This window comes from Schistocerca nitens, chromosome 4 (assembly GCF_023898315.1).
Source record: "Schistocerca nitens isolate TAMUIC-IGC-003100 chromosome 4, iqSchNite1.1, whole genome shotgun sequence".
In the NCBI taxonomy this organism is placed as follows: domain Eukaryota; kingdom Metazoa; phylum Arthropoda; class Insecta; order Orthoptera; family Acrididae; genus Schistocerca; species Schistocerca nitens.
This window is the reverse complement of record NC_064617.1, coordinates 406,216,446-406,239,555: the sequence shown is the minus strand read 5'-3', so window position 1 is coordinate 406,239,555 and position 23,110 is coordinate 406,216,446. Positions and strand designations below refer to the sequence as shown.

Genomic DNA, 23,110 nt, shown 5'->3' with positions numbered 1-23,110 from the left:
CCGTGAGCCTCCGACCCACAAGAAGGACAACAGCAACTGCTTGCAAGTCTGTAACGAGAGGGAGCTCAGAGGACGGGTGCATGTCACGGACAAAAACCGCAACACCACCCTTTGCCCTTTCCCCCCGTCAGATCATCTTTCCGATGTACGGTATAGCCCCGTAAAGAAGGAGCATCAGTGGCCCGAAAATGTGTCTCTTGGAGACATAAGCACAAAGGGCACTCTCGTACAAGGAGTTGTAATTCGGCCACATGCGTCCTGAACCCATTCAGGTTCCACTGTAATATGGGAGCCAGTGATCAGGGTGGCTGAACTTTCACCCTGCCTCTGTGTTTTGAAGGAGAGCCCGTACTGGCCGGAGATTTATTCCTGGGGCGAGAAGATTGCCCCCGGTCGACATCAATGTCCATCAGCTCCGATGACGACCCATGGGAGATGTCAGACAGTACGATGGCCTCGTCATCGGACCGACCCTGACCAGTCTCCTCAGGTGGCAAAACCTTCACCTTCGGCGTCTTTGTTTTGGGGGGCTTAGAATGCAGAGCCTTGTCAGCAGTTGGAGCTTTACTCGCCTGGGCAGAAGGCGCCATATGGGAAGAGGCAGGAAGTACCCCAATGTCAGCAACCACGGCCTTGTCCGACGTTGCAGGGAGAGCCGCAGGTTTCAAAACAACCGCAGCAGCACAAGTGCACTGGCAAACGCAGGTATTAGCGCTAACACTAGCAACCTCCGTTTGCGTAGCAACAGTGGCCATTTGGACCGGTTTTTTCAGAGCGGAAGTGAAAGATGTCGTAAACACAGGAGGTTGCATGGCCTTAAAGAGCTTCTTGGCCTCACCATAGGGAATGCGCTTAGATGTTTTGATCTCCTGGATCTTCCGTTCGTCGAGATATATAGGGCAGACCCGGCTCCAGACAGGGTGACTCCCAGAGCAATTCACGCACTTCACAGGCGATGAACAATCGGCTCCTTCATGGGCAGGCTGACCACATTTACCACAAGTGGCTATCCCATTGCACCCCAACGTCGTAAGCCCAAAGCACTGACATTTAAAACAGCGCATTGGGTTGGGGAAATATGGTCGTACTGGCAAACGTAAGAACCCCGCTTTAACATGCTCTGGGAGTCTCGGACAACTGAACGTGAGAATAAACGAGTCGGATTTGACCAGGTCCCCATCGACTCGTTTCATAATATGCTGCACGTCAACAATACCTTCGTCAGCCTACTCAGATTTTAACTCATCTGTGGAGATATCCACCAAGTCCCTACATGTCACAACACCCTTACTATAATTCAAAGTGGAGTGGAGCTCGGTCTCGATAGCGTACTCTCCGAGACAGGTTGCTTTCCGAAGAGAAGTGACTTGACGGGAACTAGAAGTCTCAACTAACAGAGTACCATTGTGCAGTCGCTTAACAGATTTCAGTGTACCTGCAATTCCCTCAAGACCCTTGTGGATGTAAAAGGGAGAAACCCTCTCAAAACTACCCTCCTTCTGTTTAATAATCAAAAACACATTCTGATTATCAGCATGTGCTCTGTTACGACAGTCTGATAAATCTCTAGCAACACCATGAGCGGGAGGACTCGCAGCACGAAGTCGCTTTTTCGATGGGGTGTGTTTTCCTACCAGTGGCCCACCCAATCCACTGGTAGGGGGAAATGTAGAGGTCGAAGGGTCCATTGCGGTCCCACGAGCAGCTAGGGAACTAAAGGTCCGCTCAGACAGAGCCCCGTGTGCCTGAGTTAGCCGTATACAACCGGGGTGCGGCAGGTGCCCCAGAGGTTGCCTGCTTGCGACTGTTCCACCCCAACAGCCATGCATCTCATAGGCGCGGAGCACACCGTAAGATTGAGGGGTTTTTAATAGAGGTTGGCCTTCCTTGCAATCCAGGCGGTCAAGCCAAGATTACCATTCCCCGCAGCACACAACATTCCACCGCCGCGCCATACGGTGGTCGCTGAAGCATGTCCGGGGGTTACGGTGACAGGAGACTGGCGGCGCAGACCAGTCCCCAGCTCAGGACCCCGGGGTCGCCAAGCCCGTACTCAGCAAATGAATGCTGAGCCCCTGGGGGGTATTGAAGTGTGTATGAACAATCCAAATCACGAGATTTTTAGCAAAACATGATATATGCATTCTTAGAGCTACAGCAAAAGTCGACAGATGCAATATAAGTACTCTCTAGTGCCTTTGCTCTATTTCCACAGCAAGCAATTAACAATAATGGAGAATGCAGGCTGCTTTAAGTGATGTTACTCATTGCCATTATGATATTTGGTGGGAATAGAGTTGTAGCCAGACTTCATTGTTGTAGAAATACCTGCAGTTTACTTTTAAAGAAGTATTCACTTGATGCTCATGTGTACATCTACAAAGAAGTATTGCAAGCCGAAGCAGAATGTATGATGATTCTTGTGATTCTGAAAATGGTATACAGTTCAAAGAATGTTCTGATGGAAGAAAATTCCAATTCAAGAAGAGATTGCATTGACCTAAAAAACAAAGCAAAAAGTGTTAGAAGGAACCTATCATTAAATGCAATCATGGACTTGAGGTTTCCCCTTCAGAAGCTAAATGAATGAAAGAATGCAAAGCTGCTGAGGTCCGCAACGAAGATATTTCCCATTTTCATCATGACATGACATTATTACATAAAATGGATCAATACAAGTTTATGTTAATATTTCTTCACCTCAGCACAGAGTAAGACAGAGATTTTGGAACCAGATTACATAGTGTAAGGCATTTACAAGGGCAGATTTGTTGGCTATGAAATGTCGATTGGAACTGAATAAATTGCAAAAAGGTAGGAAATTAAGGAGATGGGACCTGGATAAGTTGAAAGAGCCAGAAGTTATTAAGAGTTTCAGAGGGAGCATTAGGCAACAGATGACTAGAACAGGGGAAAGGAATACAGTAGAAGATGAATGGGTAGCTTTAAGAGACAAAATAGTGAAGGCAGCAGAGGTTCAAATAGGTAAAAAGACAAGGCCTCGTAGAAATACTTGGGTAATGCACGAGATATTGAATATAATTCATGAAAGGAGAAAATATAAAAAATGCGGTAAATAAAGCAAGTGTAAGGAAATAAAAATGTCTAAAAAATGAGATTGACAGGAAATGGAAAATAGCTAAGCAGGAATGGATGGAGAACAAATGTAAGGATTTACAGGTATATATAACTAGGGGAAAGATAGAAACAGTCTACAGGAAAATTAAGGAGGCCTTTGGAGAAAAAATAATTGTATGAATATCAAGAGCACAGTGGAAATCAAGCCCTAAGCAAAGAAGGGAAAGCTGAAAGGTGGAATGAGTACATAGAGAGCCTACACAGGGGAGATGTATTTGAGGGCTGTATTATAGAAACGGACGAGGACATAGATGAACATGATATGGGAGATATGATATTGTGAGAAGAATTTGACAGAGCACTGAAAGACCTAAGAGAAAACATGGCCCCTGGACTAAACAACATTCTGTTAGAACTACTGATAGCCTTGAGAAAGCCAGACATGAAAACTTTTTCACTTGGTGAGCAAGATTCATGAAACAGGTGAAATACCCTCAGGCTTCAGAAAGAATATAATTCCAATTCCATAGAAGGCAGATGCTGACCGGTGTGAATCTTACCAAACTATTACTTTAATAAGTAATGGTTGCAAAATACAGTGTGTACGTTACGTCCAGGAACACTTTAAATTCTTTATTGCACAAGAACTAAACACTTTGCAGATGTGGATGCGAAGCACTGAAAGTCCTCCCCCCCCCCCCCCCCCCCCCCAACATTCGATATTCGAACCATGAGTGACCTGGCACAGGTCAATACGGTGATCTAATTTTTGCCATACTCGTCCCAGCACGGCATCGTCAACTGTGACAGTCTCTCCCTGTATTCTCTCCTAGAGCTCTGCTACATCACGTGGTAGAGGTGGTACATACGCCAGATCTTTAATGTGTCCCCACAGAAAAATGTCACATGGAGTGAGATCTGGTGTTTTTGTCGAACTCCAACACACAGAAAGCTCGCTCTGCACCTGAACTTGCCATGTTTGCGACTAGCATTGACTATCAGCAAACTACCAAACTATGCTGTGGTGGTATACATGAAAAAACTTTCAGGGCTTCTCTTCGAAATGACATATGTATCACATCTGTACAATGTTTGGTTCTTGTGCAATAAATAATTGAAAGTGTTCTCGGACTTTATGTACACCCTGTACTAACACAAATTCTTTACAGAAGAAGAATGGAAAAACTGGTAGAAGCCAACCTTGGGGAAGAACAGTTTGAATTCCGGGAAACTTTAGGAGCATGTGAGGCAATACTGACCGTACGACTTATCATACAAAATAGGTTAAGAAAAGGCAAACCTATGTTTATAGCATTTGTAGACTTGGAGAAAACTTTTGACAATGTTGACTGGAATAACCTCTTTGAAATGCTGAGGGTAGCAGGGTAAAATACCGTGAGCAAAAGACTACTTCCAACTTGTACACAAAACAGGTGGCAGTTACAAGAGTCGAGGAGCATGAAAGGGAAGCTGTGGTTGAAAAGGGAATGAGACATGGCTGTAACCTATCCCTTATGTTATTCAATATGTACACTTAACAAGCAGTAAAGGGAACCAAAGAAAAATTTGGAGTAGAAATTAAAGCTCAGGGAGAAGAAATAAAAACTTTGAGGTTTGCCGATGACATTGTAATTCTGTCAGAGACAGCAAGGGACTTGGACGAGCATTTCAACAGAATGGACATTGTCTTGAAAAGATGATGGCACATGAATATCACCCAAATTAAAACAGGAATAATCAAACACAGCTGAATTAAATCAGGTTAAGCCGAGGGAATTAAATTCAGTAGGATGTAGGTTGCAGTAGCCACTGGGGGATGAAGAACCCTGTACAGGACAGTGTAGCTTGGAGAGCTACATCAAAACAGTCTTTGGACTGAAGACCACAACAACAACAGCACAGAATTGTGGAAAACCAGAATGCAAAAAGGAAGAAACAGTGATGAAGTATATAACTAGAAAAAGGAATGGTAAACTAGTGCCTGTTTGTGCTGCCACTTTCCAAGGAGTACTTGGCATGTCAAAGGATAGGTTATCCTATCTAGCACACAGATTCCATGAAGGAGGAAGGTTGTCAAAGGAAAGGATAGGATAGGAGGCAACAGAACAGGAATGGGCCACAAGGAGGTAACTGTTGCCATTAGGAATGATAAAAATAAATAAATAAGTGTAGAGAGAGGCACCATGGAAGGAGGAAGTCTATGAGAGGTTATTTGCCATCAGATCTCAGATTTCATAGCCAATAAAATGTTCAAGACATTCTGTGAAAGAAGAAAAAACTTAGGACTGAAACAATGGTCCTTATCAAAATACAAGCATATATTTTACAAACATTTCAATCTATCATTCAGGATATCTCATAGCGATACCTGCTCCACTTATAAGGTTGGTTTAATGGGAATAAGAGCAGAAGCCGGTCAGCAAAAGAATGAACTACAAACTAAACACAGATTACATAAATTTCGTGCAAAGTGGTTTTGATATAAAGAAGGAAGATAATCCAACTGTCATTAAAATTTGCTTTGACATACAGCAAAACCACTCTATTCCAAAACTATCAGTCAGTGACATTTTCTATGCTAGACAGATATGGTTATCCAAATTGTGCACTACGACCCACACTAAGCAGCAATAAAACAAAAGCAGCATTTTTTACACCTGGTAAGAGACAGAATCTTCAAGAGGATGCAATAAAGTTGTTTGGCTTTGCTGGATTTTCTTTCCAACTCAGGAGAGGGGAAAAAAAAAAAAAAAAAAAAAAAAAAAAAAAAAAAAAAAAAAAACACCCACAATCAAATTATTCCAAGATTTTTGCAGCAGCCAAAATACGAACAGTTGTATGATGGCGATTCTTATAGTATTCTTGGAAACGAGCACAAAATTCGATGATATTCCTCATGCCTTCCCTGTTGTATCTTGCACACCAGGTGGAATGATTTTGTGATGGGTAGCTCTCCCAAGGATTTCAATAATTCTGCAGGAATGTCATCTACCCCAAAGGCCTAGTCTTGAATTGTCAAGTAGAGCTCTGTCAGATTCTCCTCATGGTATCATACCTACTGTCTCATCTTCTTCTACTTCCTGTTCTCTTTGTATAATATTAGCTTCAAGTATGTTACCCTCACACAGACATCCATATACTGCTTCCACCTTTCAGCCTTTCCTTCTTTGTTTAGTATGGGTGTGGCATTTATGCTTTTAATATTCATCCACATGACAGCTATGCTTTTAATATTCATCCAACTGCTTCTCTTTTCTTCAAAGGTGTGTTCAGTTTTCCTAGAGGCATTGTGTAACTCTCCCATAGTCATGAATGCTTTTTTAGTCTTGTTTTTGTCATCCTGCTTCGACATTTTGCATTATCTGTCAATCTAATTTTTTAGACAGCTGTAATCCCTTTGGTCTGTTTAATTTTCTGCATTTTTATATTTTTCTTCTTGCATCAATTGGTTTCATTACTTCAAGCCATCCATTTATCTTCTATTGTCTTCCTTAGTCTTGTTTCATTCAATGGCTGATTAAAACTCCCTTCAAAACTTTCGATTTATCTTATTCCCTCTCCTTAATGTCCTACCTTTCTGCAATTTATTCAGTTTTAATCTGCAGTTCAGAATCAATAATTTATGATCAGCATCCACATTTTGGCCATGGAAATGTTACGTAGTTTGAAAAAAGTATCAAAATCTCCATTGCCATTATGTAATCTATTTGAAACTTTCTGGTGTCTCCAGGTCACTTCCATGTATACAGCTGTCTCTTATGATTATAAACCAAGTATTAGCAATGATCTATTTACACCAAGCACAAAACTCTACCATGTGGGTTTCCTTTCCACTTCATTACCTCTCCAGCAGTCCAGGTTCTCAAATTATTTTCCCCTCTTGGTCTTTTCCTACTGTTGAATTCCAGCCCCCCATCCCAATAAAATGTTTGTTTCTATTAATGGTCTGACTTATGTCTTTGACCTCAGCATACGTTCTTTCAATTTCCTCATCTGCAGAGCTAGTAGAAATGTACATTTGTATGAATGTAGTTAGTGTTGGCTTTGCATCTATCTTGGTTACAATGAAGGACTCCCTGATCTGACTTGACGAGGACCTGTTCTTTCTGCCATTGCACTTACCTAATTTCCAACGTATCTGACTTCAACCTATCCACTTCACTTCACTTTTTGAATTCTCAAACATACCTACTGAATTAAGGGATATAATCTCCTATGCTCTGACCTCTGCGAGTCCCTGTTTTGTGATGTTAGCATTGTGGACTGGGATGGGGGAGGCTTCCACTGAGACAGATGTGTGGGTTCTGCGACAGCACAGACACAATGAAAGTAACACAGAATAGGAAATAGTAAAATATCTTACTCAACTCAGGTAATGCTGGTTACGGCAACTGCAGAATGCAGGTTTAGCTTATTTGTCCTGTGTTGACTAAAGTTCCATCAATGGAAACTAAATAATGTTCTCTGCACTAACGTTGGAAGAAAACTAATCTTCTGTCTTAAGGTACTATTCAAAGGACAATTCAAAACAAACAGTACTCCGTTAAATCTCTAGGCAGGCAGTCTCTGTCAATACAAAATACTTCTATTCACTGTTTTGTTTCTACTGACAACTAATCACCATTGACCACTGTTTCTATCTCACTCGATAACTTGAAGACATGCCGAACATTCTGCAGGAACTCCCTACCAATACCCGGACTGACTTACAACTTGCAACTAACAGCTTTTAACTAATACTTGCTCATGCACAATTAACGATTACTTAAGTGCATGTCTCTATCTGTTGGTGCTGATGCTCCAGGGGGAGTGATTCTCATGGGCAGCATGATCAGTTTGCATGCAGCAACGTTCCTACTGTGGATGGACATCCACGGTACTTCTGGTACCAACTGTCACAAACTCTTCTTGTGTGCTATCTCAGTACACCACAGTTTAGCATCCTCTTGTGCAGTACCCACAGCTGTATCAAGTTGATCCTGCACCTTTGGGCAACTGCTAAAGCTGCCCCCCCTCCCCAACACCCATAAAATTTCTTTTCTGCAACTTTTTTTATGCAGATTTAGCAAATTTTGTATTACATATGTAGGTTCAATAAAAGTGGAGCATTATTGAAAAATTTTATGAAAATGAATCATACTGATGAAAAATACTGAAACAACAACAAATTAAATGCATCACTGTAGAATATAAATTACAAATTGTATAAACCGATACCGTTCAACACATGTTAGCACATATATTTGTGAGTTCTCTATTTCTGGTTTATTTAAATTCTTTGATAATTTATAGGCAAAGACTTGTCTCTCGTGTACATTGTGTTCGATACCACTCACAAATTTTTCCGAACTGTCCCTAAGCGCTCTTCTAGTCTGAGATTTTGCAACATTTCTAGCTTGCTCTGCTTTTAGCTGTAGGTACATTTCATATGGTATTTGCTTATCACTGAGAGTTTTTTTCTGTTTTGTCATTCCTTATTCTCAAACCATACTTTTGTTTGCAGGTGGCTTGTTTCCCCAATACTTCCTCCACTGCTTGTTTCATACCATTCTTCATCCCTTCCCATTCCTCATTAATATCCTTCCTTGTTTCGTTTTCTATGAAATATCTGTTCAATCTTTGCTGATAGGGGTCTGCTACTGATTTTTCTTCCAACACTGTAATCATACAATTTCCTTCATTTTTCTCTAGTATTAATTTGTTTTTGATCATTTAGTATTTTGGCCATTGGCAGATAATGGTCATTCTATACATAACATTCTCTGCATATTGTTACATCATTCACTAGCAATGCTGCTTGTCTATTAGCTGTCACACAGTCTATGACTGATTTGGCAGCTCTGTTACTCGAGGTATACTTATGGATGTGTGTTAGTATCTTCAATGTATTATGTATGCAAAATTCTCGCATCATCATCATCATCATCATCATCATCATCATCATCATCACTAGTGTTATTTCTGGTTTCTCTGAACTTTCCTACAATGTTGTTGATAGGAATGTTCCCAACTCAGTATTCCAGTCTCCACTGGTGTACATTATATCTCTTTCACTGATATCTCCAATGACAGATTGTAATCTCTGTCTCTAGTGAATCTCGCCATGAAGTTTCATTTTCACGCAGCTCAATGTTTATGGCATCACATCTCCTGAACTATGTGTCATACAATTATTAATTTTGCAGGTACATTCAGCAGCATATGTGTATACTGTCTGAGAAATATGTTGTGAACAGAGTTAGCAGTAAAGACGTAATAAATTAAAATGCTATGCCTGGTGTGGCACTTTTACTGCATGAACAGTTAAAATGTAGTAAGCGATAAACTTTAGCCCTTCTTAATTTTGTGGGGTTGTCAGTGAGAAAAAGTTTTAAATTATGCATTAAGTTTGTTGAAAGTTGCTAAGTACTCTCATTCTCAAGTACTGGATGAACATAGTCTAACTATTTGTGCATCATAGACGACACTTCTTTTTCACCTCTACCAGTTTGATAAGGAGGTGGTTCTTATACCCACAGCAATTCTTTCTCGACACTAAGTGATGTGTGTTCCAAGTTTGGATTAAACTGATCCAGTAATTCAGGAGGAGGTGCTTTGATTTGTAGCGAGAGTACAAGAAAACATGACACAAAGATGAAGTGAATCAGCTACATGGTTATTAATTATTAAAGTAAACTTATAAGAGAGTCCAAAAATTTACACAAATGAACGATACACTACAAAATGCACTATTAACCCATAAGCAGAAGTTGCCATGAGCAAAAGAATACAGAAAGTTCACACTTTTTGGTGCAGGAATGTAACTGTGATGATGATCTGAGTCCACTTTTTGTCTGACAAAGCAATTACATTTTCTGAAAGTGGATGTAGAATGAATGACAATACAACCATTTTAGATGCACTGGACGAAATTTGCATTTTTTCACCTGAAGTGTGAACTGATCCCAGACATCACTCCTTATCTAATAGGACACATTTGCAATTGTATACATTGCATCACTTAATTTTCATCTTGCACCCTTTACAGTCTCACATAACACAGCTTGATAGCAACAGTCGCTCATTTCGCCTTGTCATTGTCACTTTAAAGTAGTAACCTTGTTTACTCATCTTCTATTCTAAGTCACGACTAACGAAGTGACTGCAGTGCCACCATTCTCAGACTCTTTATACAAGCAGAGTGGTAATGAAGGAAGGCACTATACCAATCATATAAAAGTAGTGTCTAGATTTGTAAAGTTTGCAACCTGCAACATTAGCCTCAGACTTTCTCCGTTTCCAATCTCTATTGGGGAGGTTAATTGGCACAACAATCGCATCTGGGGTGCAGATAACTCCCACACTTTTAGGGACTATGTCACGAGATAGCAAAAGGGTTAACATGTGGTGCACGCTGATGAAAGACAGCATAGCTGAACTATATTTCTTCAGCAAGCAAAGAGTAACAGGAACCAGTTATTCTACACATTTTGAGCCATTTGCTGTTCCTCAGCTTCTCCCCCTTCTGCCAAATGCAATCTCCCAGAAGGATGGCACAGCACCATACTGGAGTTAACGTGCTTGTCACTTCCTGAACCGAACATTTCCACAGCAATGGATGGTGTGTGATGGACCAAGTGGGTGCTGCAATCTCCACGCATAGCCCCTTTGGTGGATTTCTTCCTGTGAGGTTATGTGAAGGACAGCGTGTACAAATCCCTGCACACAACCTTGGCAATCTCTGCAGAATTATGGCTGCAACAGCCTTTATCACCCCAAACTTGCTTTTGTGCACACACTTTGAGATATGGCATTGTCTAGACATTTTGTGTGTTATGAAAACAGCCAATGAAGAATTGTATTAATTTCTTGCAAGAGACTCAGTTATTTTGCACATGCTGCAAACTACAATCATTTAAGTCTCATAGTTTTTTAAATTTTATCTGGAATTCAGTGAGATTCCATGGGGACACCCTGTACATTCAATATAAGGCTTACCTTTACCATGTTATTAACGTGGCATAACATAATATGGTACCTGGTCATTGCCAGTGGCAGCTTCTAGTGCCACTGACAAGAGTAGAATTCATCTCCCACAGAAATTGACAGTTGTATTGTTCTGAACTGTTGAAATCTAAGTCCAAGTTATTGCCACCTATTCTTCTGTTTAAACAAACAACTGGATCTTGGTTATCAGTGGCAGTAATACTCTACCTTTTCCCTCTCTCAACAGAAGCTATCAAGGGGGTTAACTTTCTGCTTAACAGCAGATGGTTTTGCTCGTCTGAAGTCATCCTAATAGCTTCAGATACTATTGTGAAACTAGTGGCACATTTAAGGGAGTTCAGAAACTTTCACCGTGACCCTTGTTTTTTCTCCTTTATTGCACATCTTACTCTCCGTATCTCAAAGACTGTAAAGTTTTCAGCACCCGGTCATTGGCTGGCACTCTTATCCATCAAAGAGCAATATGCTTAGTGCACAGATGGCAAGTGGCATTCTGACATTATGGGTTTAGATCCCACTTCTATCTGTACCCTCAATATCTCAGGTGATGGGTCCTATGCAGTGCTGAGACGAATTCTTCTGTCGTTCTTCACTGGTTAAACCTGATTTACATTGACTTTTTAGAGCCACACAGAACTCCAGCAATTGACCAAATTGGCCACTCTCCCATAATTTCCTATGGTATGGATTTTGAAATTAATGAAATGACAGATGATACACTCTTCCTGGAGCTGTGGAACATAGGAAATCCAAGCCAACGAGATCACAGTGAATAAAGGAACTAAACTGCACATCCAGAAAGCAGGGGATTATGATCTCAGCATGGTAAGTTTGAAATATGAAGTGGGATATGAATCTGCTGCCACAGTGGCAGTGACAATCATCAGAGAAATGTCTTAACTTCTCTGTCACTGGTAGTGAGTAACACGGATCCTGATGGATTAGGGCATCTTTCAGCATAATTTCACTGATACCACAGGAGTCTTCTTACTGAAAATTCATCCAGCCAACAACTCAATGCACCAAAGATTCAAGAAGAATTTTAAATTATTTAAAATTAAACTAAACTAAACTATAGGTGGATACACAAATGCCTAAATAGGGGATAAAAATGCAAAGGCATAAGTAATAGTGGAACTTACGAGGCCAATGTTATGTGACCCAAAGAAAATTGGTGTCCATGCCCAGTTTAAAACCAGCTGACTTCCATACAGAGCCAAGGGAAGCCTTGCATCACCTTAAAAATAACAGCATAAACATCAAAGTACAGGCACAATGAACAATGTGAAGAGTAACAATAATTATTAGGCAATTACAAATTCAATATTTTTCAGAATGGTGTAGCATTCAAAGAGATTTAAGTTAGATTTTCTTCCACTTATGAGCAATGGTCAAAAACTAGTACTACATACTAACATTAGAGTGACAATGATCCAATATCTATACTTCATTCAGTTCAGAAATATAATGCTGCTCTTACTGTTTGTATTATTTATTAACATGGGCAATAATTCTTTGAGATAGGTGCTTAGCTCATGACACGCAATGTAATCCAAATGGTAATTAACAGAAATGATAACAATGTCACCAAGTAATTCAATCAAGAGAAAAAAATGTACATTGAAGCAAAAGGACTACTGGCAATTATTCCAGGAACGGTCTTGTTTGAAGTTTCTTTTGTTGTGATATGCTTCTATGGGGCTGTGATCCAAAATAAATACATTTTGTAGAGGAAAGGAACCAAGAAGTGGTTTGTTACATTCCTGTGGCTAGCGCACCTCATCAGTTTATTTTTATTGATTGTGAAAGATGCATGGAAGTACATTACTTATAATTAATAAGCAATGAATGTATATTAACTTCTCTGGTTGGATAATGTAATAAAGCCATCTTCACATAAACAGTTTCCCAAAGTGAACTTAGTCAGAGCAATACAGTGTTGTAGGGGAAAGAAAGGCCATTATCATCTTTAATTACATAGGTAACACAATTTATTTCTAAATATTTGGCAAGCGAAACATAACATGGTGTGACGTGTTAAGCACCAATATAGCCACTTAATAATTTTTTTACAGTTTTGTGACAAGATTTCCTCCTAGGGTGTGTAGCGGGCTTTAGCATTGCCGTACTTTTGTTTAGATCGATTTTCCACACATTGTGAGGACCCTTAAACATGAGAGTTTAAGAGTGCGTGTGTATGTGGGGGGTATTTTAAATTATAGTTATTGAACATACCAGTACGGGCTGGACAAGAACTATTTCATATATGACATTTCCAACCTCAGCAAGCAACTTGGTAGCTATTACGAAATGCTTTGTGTACTCCATTTTGATTAAGGATGAGTAATGCTCACTCTCTTCCTTTTTCATTTGAGAAATAGTTTAGAGAATATTCCCAGTCCATCGCGATGTTTGAGTAAGACTCCCATGATACCAGATGAGATCAGTGATTCTTTCGACTAGGTGCCAGCACAAATCAGAGAGGTAAAATGGCACCCTGGTTGAGAGGGAGGCATGGGTTGTTCCCTTGCATCATGACAGTTCATGTTGACTTCAATAAGACCGGCATTAATTTCATTTTTAATTTGTTTTTCTCAGAAGTGGAGGATGTAGGCTGAATGGATGGTTTCTTGATACTACTGCTTTTGTTTGTGACTTTGATGAAACTTGTATAACAATAATATTCATCAATTAAAGCTAATGTTTTAGATGTGGGTGCTTGTTTTATATGATGCACAAGTTTTAATGCAGATAACACGTGCATTTTCTGAATCTCTGTAGCTCTTCACAATAAAAATCAGTGTTTCTAAATAATTATTGGGATACTTGATCGCAATGGATGAGATCTTACTTCTTGTCACTTTCAAATCAGAGGTGGTATAAGTGTGGAGGGCTGATCGAAAAATCAATGATGCTACGTGGTTGTGAAAACTACTTATTAATCCAGCAAAATGCTGGGAAACAAGGGGTCATGCCCTTTAGTGGTGCAGCTACCCTGCATTGTACTGCAATCAGCACATGCCTTTCGTTGGGGTCCAGTTTGTCATTACTAAACATTGTGCACGTTCAGTGTAGCTTAAAACATTATTACAACCTCTCTTTTCTATCCCATGTAGCAGTCATTTTACAAAATATGCCTTTAATAAATATGGCACATGGCTGGGCAACAAGGGTGTTCATTTAGTGCTCTGCCTTCAACAGTTAATTCCATGATACAGCAGCAAATAATGCAGGGTTCTATAGGAAGTCAATCAGTGATGTACCTTCACGAAAATAAGAATTAATTCACGTACCTTCAAAACCACCACCATCTCTCCACACTAGGTATGAAGCATATCCCATGCTAGAGTAAAGACCTGTCCATACTGGTCCAAAAATTCTATTTGGTGGACACCACACAGGTTTCTTCAATTTCTGAAAGATAAAGTAAATTATACTGATTACATCAATAGAACAATATTAACTACTTAGTTCTGTGCAGTATATTAACAACCAACACAATCAGCAATTTTTAACTTTAAATGTGTAAAATTTACTGCAATAAAAAAGTCATTAAGTTTTATTATTTTGTATAAATGTCACAATACTGGTGATATCAATCATAATGTATCCTCCTGCTTCTTTTATAATCTTAGAAAGTGGAACCAAACAATTAACAAAAATCACAGACTCAGTTTTTGCCCATCTGCTTCTATTCCACATCCTAGTGATGGAATGACATTGGAAACTCCTTTTATACTTACACAAACACTGTCACCATTAACAAGTGACACAGTAAGTGAGAATATTGACACATAACACAGTATTAGCACTGTGTGTGGCAAAAGATATCAAAATGAAATCAGTGTAACCTTTCAAACTGGAATTGAGAGATCAAGTAGTTAAAACTACACACGAGGTGGCTATTTCTGACATTTCTAGTCATAAGTAACAAATGTTTCCTGGTTTTCATCCCACTATTAGGTAGTTAGCCATTCTCTCTCTCTCTCTCTCTCTCTCTCTCTCTCTCTCTCTCTCTCTCTCTCACACACACACACACTCTAATTTCCAGGTTGTCCTTCACGAATTCTTCGGCTGAATCGTAACATTTCGGCACTAGCTTTTCATATGGTTTTTTTTTTTTTTCAGTGTTTCTAAATTTCTACTGAGCAATTCTGGTAGCAATACCCTCACTGCAAATGCTATGCTATTTAATTTATTTGCAAGGTACTGTGTACGTGAGCCTTATGATAGGTTTTTATCGAGTTGCATTCCTAAGAATTTCACACAGCAATCCTCCTGCAAAAAGGGGTTTTTGTGATTGATTTGATCATCATTTAATTTAACTTGTTTTATTTTAAACTGCATTAACTGAATCTTTTCCATGTTTAATTTTAACCAGTTTAAATCATCAAATTAGGTACCTAATTTTTCTAATACAGTTTGAGGAATTTGGTCAGTATTGTTACTTTCAATGATTACAGGTATGTCATCCACAAGTAAAACAGAGTGACACTCAATATTAAGTTGTAAATCATCTATGTAAAACAGAAACAGAAAGGGACCTGAGACAGAATCTTGTGGTACTCCTTGTTCCTCTCTCTGATGATATAACCACTCTTTGTCTTCGATTGGTTAGGTAGGACTTAGACCATTCTAATACAGTACCCCTAATGACATATTTGTCCAGTTTACAGAGTAGCAAGGAGCGGTTCACACTGTTGGGACCTAGAACCACTGGCTCTACTCTTCAGTAATATTGCTGCCCCACCACAGCAAGAACAACTGTATATGTGCCAGATGTGTACTCTGTGGTATGTGCTCAATGCTAAATGCATTGTGTATACACTGCGAGAATAGAAGTATTTAGAGTAAGTGATGGGAGTGTGAGCAATTATTTATTGTTGTAATTACCAAGACTGCTCCCCACTACCTAAGGTGGTGACACTGTTATTTTCTTTCCAACTGCAGCGTGAAATGCTGAGTTACACTGACGCCAGTGCGCCGCCAATCACCATGGGATACAAACTTCACACCGCAAAGAATATGCCTCACGATGGTGCTTCATCACCTGGAATCACTATAGACGATGTATCTGTGCATGTATTCAGTGTTCTTGTCGATTCCCAGACAATGTAACCAGTACAACTGTGGTTCTCGAAGGGTTGACAATGTTCCAATTGTTTCAACAGCTGCAGAACCAGGCTATCGTTACCTCTCGCCAAACAAACACGCTAAATCACTAATCCTGAATGACGTTATCAGTGAAGGTATTGAGACAAAGCCTGCCACTCCCTTAATTGTGCTACATCAACAGTGACCATACACAGTGAACAATGGCTGCCTGCCACTGTCCTCACCTCCTACCTAATCAGTGCTACTAATACACCGATCAATGACAGTGATGATGAACTACACCACACTCATTTTCATTTTCATTCTAACGACTCAGTGCATGTCAACATTCTGTGTGCAACATACCAAATTACAGACACCCGCCAGAATACTGGAATTGTTGACAAACAGCGCCACCACATATGACCACCTTCCACTGCAGAGAATCGATATTTACGGGTTATTGCAGACAAATCTGCCCTACAAGTGACCTTTGTGTGCCAGACCACGTTTTTTCATGGCTTACTCCAAAACTTTACATTCTGGGCTATACCGTTCATTACCCAGGTGATGTTACACTTGTTACGGCCGCAATGCAACTCGCGGAACATCATCATGAACACGTCACACTGACAACAGCCGTGCTGCACTCCAGGCCACACCTGCCATGTGATGTCACTCAACAAGCAAGCACACCATGTCTACCTGCAACAGCACTGGGTTTTCACACATTGTGACTACAGTGTATAAATACAGCAAGCCTGGCCACAACTACGATCCACGCACCATGGGAACATAAGGAGTACCTACAACAGCTGCTCTGTTGGGTGACCTACACCAATACACCATCTGCCACAACTGCCACCAACCAGGACCTGCCCAGCATGCTGTGTTCCTCGGTTCTCCAGCCGCCTCTACCAGCGCCACCAGACGGTGTTGACAAACCCACACCATATACTTCACACGATTCCAAAAACCTCATACAGGTCCTGGCCCCTTGCCATCAAGCAGATTACCACCAGTCACACACCGAGTTATATCTGTCACTGCTACAAGTTGATTTTCCGCAAGCATGGTTCGCCCTCTGTGAGTGCATGATGCACAGTCAGGTGGGATCACAGACAACTACGACGTGTTTTTGGTGCTTTTGAACCACATCCACACCAACACCGATCTCATCAGTGACCTATTGCATGCACCAACCACTGACAAATACGAGACAGCGAAGCACTCATACTACAGCGCCTGTTGCATTCACCTGAACAACTCTACCTCACCTTTGCTGGGCCATCGCTTGGCCACGGCACCCTGTCAGCGCTGGTGCAGGTTAAGCTTCCGAATCGTGACAAACCTCTTACCAGATCATATTCTCTGGTCACTACGGCTTCTCAAGCTGCTTGAAAATGAACAGATGGCCATGGTAATGCATGAGGACAAACTACTGGAAACCCAGTTACACCTTGCCGACCAGATGCTTGCGCCCGCCCAACATCACGCCTTGATAAGCACTTGCATCGGCTCCAGCACCGATGTCAACACCTGTTACATCTATAGCCAGCCTCTACATAGGCTGCATCCACAGATACCACTATGCAACACACAATGTGGCTAACCAAAAGTTGCCAAGCTGCTCCGATTTCAGCCAAACCCTTCTACGCCACATCAACAGCAGTCTCTTGAGACTCCGCTGCACCGGGACACCAACAATCAGATACCACGACAGAAACAGGCGCTGTGTTTGTTGTGGAATGTAAATAACTACCCGCCGCATTCATACCTGGCCTTCGACAAATGCCTAACTGTCACAACTCACTCAGCCAAGATGCAGTGCCTGTGTGGAGACTACATACATTTGAACACGTGTTCCATCATTGATAGTTGCACCATGCTCAATATTCAGGACTTCTCCCAGGAACTGGCTTATGCAACGATCTTTAGCGTGATCGACTGCAGAAGAGCTTATTTGCAGATTCCAATGGCCAAGGAGGACATTATCCTGCTAAAGGGGTTTTTGTGATTGATTCGATCATTTAATTTGGCTTGTTTTATTTTAAACTGCATTAACTGAATCTTTTCCATGTTTAATTTTAACCAGTTTAAATCATTAAATTAGGTACCTAATTTTTCTAACACAGTTTGAGGAATTTGGTCAATATTGTTACTTTCAATGATTACAGATATGTCATCCACAAGTAAAACAGAGTGACACTCAATATTAAGTTGTAAATCATCTATATAAAACAGAAATGGACCTGAGACAGAATCTTGTGGTACTCCTTGTTCCTCTCTTTGATGATATAACCACTCTTTGGAGTATTTTAATTCCTCTTTATGCCCTCCATGCTAAAGAATGCAGCCCAGACTTAAAATGAATCACCGACAGCTTTTTTTTTTTTAACCACGCTCTTTTCCTATTGTTACTTGGACAATGTAATTATCTTCTGACAAACAGCTCAAGATCATGAGAAACACATCCAAGCAGTAGTCAACAACTAGCAGAGCATGGTGTTGTGGTCAACGAGGACAAATGCCAACTCCAGTATAAATGTGTTACATTTGTCGGCCACGTCGTCAACGCTTTGGGCATCTGCCCCATCCCGAAAAATGTAGACCAAATCCACAACCTACCACTGCTGATGGACTATCAGGAGTTGCACCGTTTTTCAGGGGTAATTAATTTTTACCGCCAACACCTCTCCCACGCCACAGAAACATGTCTGCAGCTCACAAAGTCACTCCGCGGCAAGAACACATCAGGCACACATAAGCTCACTCGGACTCCTGATGTGCAAGCAGCTTTCGAGAACATCAAAACCGAGCTCGCTCGGATGACCACCCTGTCACTGCCATTGCCGGACACCCAGGTGGCCGATGACAGTGACTGGGCAATGAGGGCAGTGCTACAAAAGGAAGTACCAAGTGCAACCCAATCCTTATGGTTTCTCTCACAAAAACTAACCGACTCCCAGAAAATGTGGTAAACCTTCGACCATGAGCTTTTGGCAATACACGAAGCGGTTCAATACTCCCAAGAAGACATTGAGGGACTGGTCGCTAACTATCTACACAGACCATTAACCTCTGGCTGAAGCTATTAAAAACCCGCTAGCCAATATCCCCCCCCCCCCCGACAATTCCGACACCTGGACTTTATTTCACAATATATTACAGACATCCGCTATGTACGAGGAGCAGAAAACACGGTGGCTGACTACCTCTCATGACTCACCGTCACATCGGCACACCTTGTGTTCAACCAACTAGAGGCGGCACAAGCAACTGACACCAACCTTTGAAACCTGCTATTTGGACACACAACAGGCCTCCAGCTCCAGCAATGCACCATTGCAGGCACAACCAAACTAGTTTGGTGCAACGTATTCCATGGCAGGCAACGACCAGTCATCCCACAGAACTTCAGGAAGACAGCTTTCAACCTCCTCCACAACTTGTCTCACCCCGGAGTACACCTGACACTGAAACTTATACACGAATGTTTTGTTTGGATTAACATCAAAAGAGACTGCACTGTGTGGACAAGAGCCTCCATCCAATGGCAATGGGCCAAGACAGGACGTCATGCCAAACTGCCCTTTCGGAAATTCCCCACTGCGAAGGGCCGTTTCCAGTATGTCCACGTAGAACTGGTGGGGCCACTCCCAGATTCAAATGGATACAAGAACATCCCAAAAGCCACAGACAGGGCAACTCTATGGGTGGAGGTCACACCTCTGACTGATATCTCAGCCAACATCATCACTCAAGCTTCTATCACACTATGAATTGCACACTTTGGCTGCCCAGAGTCCCTGACAACTGGCCAGGGCCGTCAGAGTCAGCCCTGTTCTCCAAGCTCTGCCGTCTGTATGGGTGCCACCGGTTCCACACGACGGCCTACCATTCTCAGTCCAACGGACTTATGGAACGGTGGCACCACACCCTCAAGACAGCATTCGTATGACACATCAGGAATGGACAGAGGTCCTCCCCTGGGTGCTGCTGCGCATATGAGCTGCCTACAAAGAAGATCTGGACACCTCATTGGCTGAGGGAACCGATCACCCGCCCAGCAGAGTTCATATCACAAACCACCGACCCTGTCGGCACCAACCTGCCGGACCCAGTAAAATGTGTCAGGGACCACATCCGCCACATCTGCCATCCCACTATGCCAAACCGACCATCTTTGTGCACAAGGATCTCCAATTGTGTACACATTTCATGCTCAGGACTGACACTGTCAAGCCTGCCCTCCACCCTGCACAGTGGTCCGTACAAGGTGTTGAAATGAGGGCCAAACACTTTTGATATCTTGCAAGCCAAAACTGACAACAGTGCCAATGAACCACCTAAAACTGGCGTGGACTTTAGCGGACACATCTGGTGTTGACCCTCCACTTGCCCCAGCTCCAAGGCCCTCAAGGCAATTTACAGTCTGCCTAGAACTGAGAGAGTACCTCCCAGAATACATTTCCATAGTACTACAGGACTCACTACTCATGGTTAGAGCCAAATTTTACAATAGACAGTCAGGCTACAGCATGGTCTCGAAGTCATTAGAGCACTCCACGCCCCTTCCACCCTACAATCGACACAGTAGGTCTGACATCCACTCTTTCTTCAAATGACTACCTGCTCGTGTCAGCCCCAGAGCAGTTCTGGCCACCCAGGCACCTGGCAGACTATGATATGCCTGCCCTCACCATTGCCGGCAGGACAATGCCTCACGATGTACAACAGTCACCGTGCTCCACACTAACATGTCGAAAATCTCCATATGCGCTGGGGCCAGCATATGTAGTACAGCCTGCTCGAAGCAGAAATATCTGCTAGCAGTAATGTCGCTTCCCTACCGCAGCAAGAACAACTGTATTTTTGACAGATCATTTCTGTAGTATGCACTCTATGCTAAATACATTGTGTGTACCCTGCAAGAATAAAAGTATTCATAGTAAGTGATGGAAGTGTGAGTGATTATCATCTTAATTACCATGACTGCTCCCCATTACTTACAGCACTATAAAAGGCCTCTAATATGTAATGAACATGCAGTGAGTTGTCTAGAGAGGAGCTAATTTTATCTACAAAATGGTTTATAATAGATACTGTGGTTTTACCTATTTGAAATCCATATGATTTTCTGAGATTATTTTAAATTTTTCTATGAAATTTTTAATTTATACTGCAACTACCTTATCAAATATTTTTGATGGTGACGGAAGAAGAGAGAGTGTTTGATAGTTCTATGTTTTTTGTGCCTTTTTGAATTGTGGCTTAACTATTACGTACTTAAGCATGTCGGGAAAATAACCTACTTGAAGGGATATACAACACTGTAATACAACATAATAAATTATGGGGCTAAAATAAGGTGGAATAAAGTAGAACAGAAGGTGGCTGCGAAGCTTGGCAAACTGCAGAGATTGGTCTGTTTGGTCAGGAAAGGTGGAATTAGCCACACACCCACTGTAGGGATAGAGACCATGCTCGAAAAGCTCCCATTGCACCTTTGGGTTACAGTGGAGGCAAGAACAGAAGCATATAGATTAGAAACTGGAAATAACTGGATACCTGAAACATCCTGGCTGATTAAAACTGTGTGCCAAACTGAGACTCGAATTCGGGGCCTTTACCTTTCGCGGGCAATAGCTCTACCAACTGAGCTACCAAAGCACAACCCACAACCCGTCCTCACAGTTTTACTTCGACCAGTACCTCATCTCCTACCTCTTAAAGCTTCACAGCTCTTCTGCAAAACTTGCAGAACTAGCACTCCTGGAAGAAAGGATATTGCAAAGACATGGCTTAGTCACAGCCTAGGGGATGTTCCCAGAATGTTCACTCTGCAGTGGAGTGTACGCTGATATGAAACTTCCTTGCAGATTAAAACTGCATGCCGGACAGACTCGAACTCGTGACCTTTGCCAGTTTGACGCTCAGTCCAGCACACAGTTTTAATCTGCCAGCAAGTTTCATAGTAGTGCACACACTGCTGCAGAGTGAAAATTTCATTCTGGATACTGGATACCTGTAGGATATCTAGAATCTTACACCAACATAGTGAGTGTGGTAAATATAGGAATGGCCAGGGAAATTCCAGCTCACCATAAAATAGCTTTTAGCTGTGTCAATAAACCTTTCAGTGTAACAGTTGGAAGAAGGGAGCAGTGGAAGAATGAACCCTGACACTGTTCAGGAGACACGGTCTGGTTTAATGACATGTCGAAAATGTATGTATGCGCTGGGGCCAGCATACGCAGTACAGCCTGTTCAAGGCAGAAATATCTGCTAGCAGAGCTGCAAGGAGAGGAATTTTTGCAGCTGCTGCAGGGAGCATAGCATCTGCATTTTATTCAGACAGCCAAGCAGCTAAGAAATCTCTATCATCCCCTGTAGCAGAATGCCATGATGCCATTGCAAGACTAGAAGGAAAGCAACAAGGTAAACCTGCTTGGAACCCCTGATCACTCAGGAATTAATGGCAATGAACAAGGTGATAAGCTAGCCAGGATATGTGTGACTACTCAACTTATTGGATCAGAGCCTACCCTAACCATCACAAATGTGATGGTAAAATCAAAACTATGTAGATGAATCAGGAGGCAGCATGTAGATTATTGGGTTGAGACCCAAAACCAAATATATAACAAGCTAATGATGCCAAAGCCATGTTTCAAGTGAAGTTCGTAGTCCTGGACTTTAACAAGAAACAGATTAAACAAATAAGGACTAATGACTAGCCATGGGAACTTTAAATAACACTTACACACAATGTGCAAAGAGAAAGAAGCACTTAAGTGCAGACTATGTGGTAAGGGGGATGTGAAAGCACTATACCTAATCTTCCCATGCAGTGTGTTTAAGTGTAAAAGACACAGAAAACTCAAGTCACTAAGTCGCAAAGAAATCATGCCTGATAAGGAATTAGTAAAGCGTCTCCTAGTACTCTTTA

The 23,110-nt window shown here is 41.6% G+C and overlaps 1 protein-coding gene across 1 annotated transcript in view; it reads right to left on the bottom strand.

The window, feature by feature from the left end:
• LOC126251787 (translocator protein-like) overlaps nucleotides 1-23,110 on the bottom strand; it is a 34,148-nt gene that overhangs the window by 7,836 nt on the left and 3,202 nt on the right. The window contains exons 3-4 of the mRNA XM_049952414.1: nucleotides 14,358-14,478; nucleotides 12,207-12,301 (exon numbers count right to left, since the gene is read on the bottom strand). Coding sequence (XP_049808371.1) covers nucleotides 12,207-12,301; nucleotides 14,358-14,478 — 216 coding nt within the window. The remainder of the gene's footprint in view (nucleotides 1-12,206; nucleotides 12,302-14,357; nucleotides 14,479-23,110) is intronic.